Source organism: Rhinolophus hipposideros (assembly GCF_964194185.1).
Source record: "Rhinolophus hipposideros genome assembly, chromosome: 21".
Classification (NCBI taxonomy): Eukaryota; Metazoa; Chordata; class Mammalia; order Chiroptera; family Rhinolophidae; genus Rhinolophus; species Rhinolophus hipposideros.
The window spans coordinates 2,395,485-2,399,697 of NC_138067.1; the positions used below are offsets into that span (position 1 = coordinate 2,395,485).

At 43.2% G+C, this 4,213-nt stretch overlaps 1 protein-coding gene across 1 annotated transcript; it reads left to right on the top strand.

The window, feature by feature from the left end:
- Window positions 1-2,678: 2,678 nt before the first annotated feature.
- LOC308490185 (non-histone chromosomal protein HMG-14-like) lies at window positions 2,679-2,957 on the top strand (the record flags this gene model as incomplete). Its single annotated transcript, XM_081032072.1, has 1 exon — window positions 2,679-2,957. One exon carries the CDS (start codon window positions 2,679-2,681, stop codon window positions 2,955-2,957), a length of 279 nt encoding a protein of 92 aa, XP_080888198.1.
- Between the last annotated feature and the right edge of the window lie 1,256 nt (window positions 2,958-4,213).

The window sequence follows — 4,213 nt, forward strand, 5'->3', positions numbered from 1 at the left end:
GGAGGAAAAATGAATCAAACATGCTCAGCGGTGTCATCCAGAGTCTGGCACTATTAACACTTCCATGTAGGTTTAACTAATACAGAACTGCCAAGCAGTGACTTCACTGGTACAAAAGAAGCCTGCAGTTTGGAGGAAAAGCTCCTTGAACAGCTGCTCTGTGGCTGGCGGGTCAGGAGGACGCTAGGAGGTGTTGGTGGCTGTCGTTTCAGGGATTCTCAGGACAGCACTCAGCAGGGTGCCCTGGAATGAGTTGAGGTATGAGAGTTTTCTGACTCCAGTTCCCTTTTATGAAACTAAAACATTACCTGCCCCTGGAATCTTATGCTCAGTTCTCACAGCCATGTTTCCTGCAGTTCACTCAGAAGTTACTATTTTACAAACGTTTAGTGATGACTGTTAATATAATTACATATCCTGAGAAGATAATCCAACCACTTTGGAATAACTAATAGAGGAACAAAGGAAGCTATGTGAGAATTGGAATAGTCAAATATCTAAAAGATGGAGGATGAAAAAAAAATAAAAAAAATAAAAGATGGAGGATGGTTTTATATGTCTTATTGTTTCCAATGGTTAAGAATCCATTACAAACTCACAACCACAACTTTGTAAAAAGGAACTCTTTAGGACTATTGTATGATATTTTTTTAGCCCACTGCTGGTCACTTATTTTAAGTGTACATTCTAGAAATTCTTATACTCCTCTTTAATAAGGAAGACAGTTTGTCTCACTACACTACTACAGTCCCCTCTCACCTCTTCCTCACAAATATTCTTAAAATTATAATTTATTTGTAATTATCCTTTTAGTTTCTTTTATAACCACACGCAATATACACAAATACCAGTTTCTTGTCTTCCTGTTTTTAATGGAGGTATAATTGACATACAACATTATTTTCATTTCAGGTGTACTACGTAATGATTTGATATTTTCCTGTCTTCTTGATAGTTTGGAAGAGTACTGATGTCTGGGTTTGAAATTCTGTCCTCTCTCATAGAGTTTATCTATTGTGCTGAAAACACACGTCCCATCCAAACTGTAATTGAGGAAAGTTGGACACAGAGATTATGACAAGATGTAAGCAAGAATCAGGGAAACCAAAGGAATAGTGGGATCCCAGGCTGACCAGAGCGGGGAGCTGTTTCCTCTCAAGCCCAAGGAGAGAGCAGGTGAGTGGAGAAGGTTCTGGACAGCAGCTGAAGTCTCTGGAACAGAAACACAGCCAGTAGGCAATTACCTGGCGGGGAGCTCGCTGTGGGCCTCAATGTCTTGACTTCGTTCTTTTCTCTTCTTCAGTCTCTCGCTGGTACCTCCCACTGTTGAACCCCACAAGGCTAGGGAGCCCATGGAGTTTGGCCTCCGGGAACACAGGGCATTGTAGCTCTGTGCCTTCTTATGTCTAGTAATGCCAATAAAAGAGTCATGTGCCAGTCTGAAGTTTTTGGTTTATTTCTGGTTTATTTTTGGTTTATTTTGGTACATTTCTTTTGAAAGTTGGGGTTTTGAAATTTTGTGGGCATAAGTTTATGTCTAGATCATCTTGTATTCATTTTACCAAGAAATCAGTGGACATTTTACCTCTGAAAACCCCAGAGATTCTTCAGTTCCAGGAGACAGTCGTCTCTTTGGCTTATATGTCGTACCCCTAACCACTTTTATTGTCTCTTTCCAGAACATGCATTAAAGGGCTGTTGAGAATCCCAACACCCAAGGGACTTAACACATAGAACCAGCTGTGTCTCCACCATTCTCCAGCATGCATGGAGAAGGCACACGCTTCCTACTTACCTACTCCTTTCAATGACATTCATTACTTCTGCTGCCATTCTATTGGCAAGACCTCATCGTGTGGCTTGACCTAAGTGCAAGGGAGACGGGGAAATGAGGTTTCTCCCTGGGCAGCCACTTCCCAGAAACAACTGTATAAACTGAAAGGGGATGCTAGAACTTTGATGGACAGCCACATTCTTCCATCCCACCAAAAGAGGACTTAGAGAGAGATGGGCAAGAACCAGCCAGATGTGTCCCGAGATGAGAATGTATAGGAAAGAAAGCACGCAGGAGGGTCTCGCGAATCTGTTGGGCTAGCTGACTGCCTGCCCTTCCTCCACCCCATCCCATCCAACCCCAACTATTACATTAAAAACAAACAACGGAACTTAAAAAAGGTTATCCCTGGGCAGAAACCATTTCCTAACGCATAACCTCTTTAGCTTCAATTTCAGTGTTTGCACAGGGGGACAGTATTGTGACCCACACAGCAATGGGTAAAGGGACATAACAAGTATAAAAGAACTTTCTAAACTGTGGAGTGCTGTGTGTGTGTTTCTGAAGTCAACGACACGGCCCTCACGGACTAATTCTTTACTGTGGTTTGCAAGTCTGCCCTGGTTACTGTTCTGTGTGATGTAGAGGAAACACTCCTCATTTTCTTAGTATCTGGACTACAGGGGAAAATTATCGTCACTAATGTGCACTATTAAATTATGTCCAACATGAGACTCAAAATTTCTGCTCAATACCGAATAGGTCTTGATTAAAAGACAAATCTGGGTGAGTCCCAGCAGCTCCGGCGCGGGAGGAGCGGCCGCTGCCAAGCCACTCAGCTTCGCGAAGGCTCTCGGTGCCTGCGGCCTGCAGGCTTCCGGCACGCGCCCGCCCCGCTGCCACGATGCCCAAAAGGAAGGTCAGCTCCGCCGAGGGGGCAGCGAAGGAGGAGCCCAAGAGGAGGTCGGCAAAAGTGGAAACGAAGCCCAAAAAGGCGTCAGGAAAGGATAAATCTGCAGACAAAAAAGTGCAAACAAAAGGGAAAAGGGGAGCAAAGGAAAAGCAGGCCGAAGTGGCTAACCAAGAAACTAAAGAAGATTTACCTGCAGAAAACAGAGAAACTAAAAATGAGGAGAGTCCAGCCTCTGATGAAGCAGGAGAGAAAGAAGCCAAGTCTGATTAGTATCACACCATGTCTTATCAGTCGTCCCTGTCTCCCTTCTTGTACAATCCAGAGGAATATTTTTATCAACTATTTTGTAAATGCAAGTTTTTTAGTAGCTCTAGAAACATTTTTAAGGAGGGAATTCCACCTCATCCCATTTTTTAAGTGTAAATGCTTTTTTTTAAGAGGTGGAATCATTTGCTGGTTGTTTATTTTTTGGTACAACCAGAAAATAGTGGGATATTGAATATGGGAAGATTTGATTGTCTTGGGTGTCAGCTTAACATTTCATAGATGGGGGTAGTTTTTATATCCTATAATACAGAGCATATTAAATGGCCATTTAGAGTCACTTGCGCATTTAATAGGTCTTGAACATTTTGAATTCTATTCCCATTTTTGGTAGACTTGTTCCCTAAACAAAACCCCTTCTTGATCTTGACTCTCCCTGTCAGGATTTTGTGCACTCTGTACCATCTTTGGTCGTGGTAGTCCAGTTTTCCTAGTCATTTTGTTAATGTGGGGTGAAAGATTGAAAATTTGAGTATGTAGTATATATGATATTAAATTGTGAATTAGCCGGACTTTGATGTAACAGCGTATCAACATTTGAAGATATTGGTACTTGATATTCTATTAAGGAAAATTAGCCTCCAAATTGTAAGCTGGAAAGTCACAAATAACTTTAGAAAAGAATCACAACTACATGACTTTTTAGGTTTTTGGTACGTACGTTAAGAATTGTGTACAAATTGAAATGTCTGTGTACTTATCCTTAAAACAACCAATAAAATTTTGGTTATGAAAGAAAAAAAAAAAAGACAAATCTGATGCAGATTAGGGTTGTATTTGGGAATTCTCTCTCCAGCCTCCCCTCTGCTCTGCCCCATCTTCTCCGGCTGGCGTACCATGTTGATACATTTAGAAGGAAATGAGAGCAGTTAACAAAGAGGGGGATTTGGGGTCGATCGTAGGGTACAGCCTCGTCTCCGGCAGTCACACAGAGGACTTGACTCAGGGCTGGTCAGCTCTCACACCAGCCGTGGCGAGAAAAGAGCCTTGGCAGCCTCGGCGTGGCAGGTGTCATCTCACCTCAGGCCGACGTCCTGAGCCCCGCGTGCACATCCCCTTCACACAGCTGTGTCAAGTCGTGTGTTTCCTGACGGTTTCACAGGGAGCTTCCGACGAGGCTCTGCATCACTCACCACGCAGGGGACAACTCCATAACCCACCCTGTAGGCGTGGCGGCCGACGTCACGTCCCCTTCCTGCTGT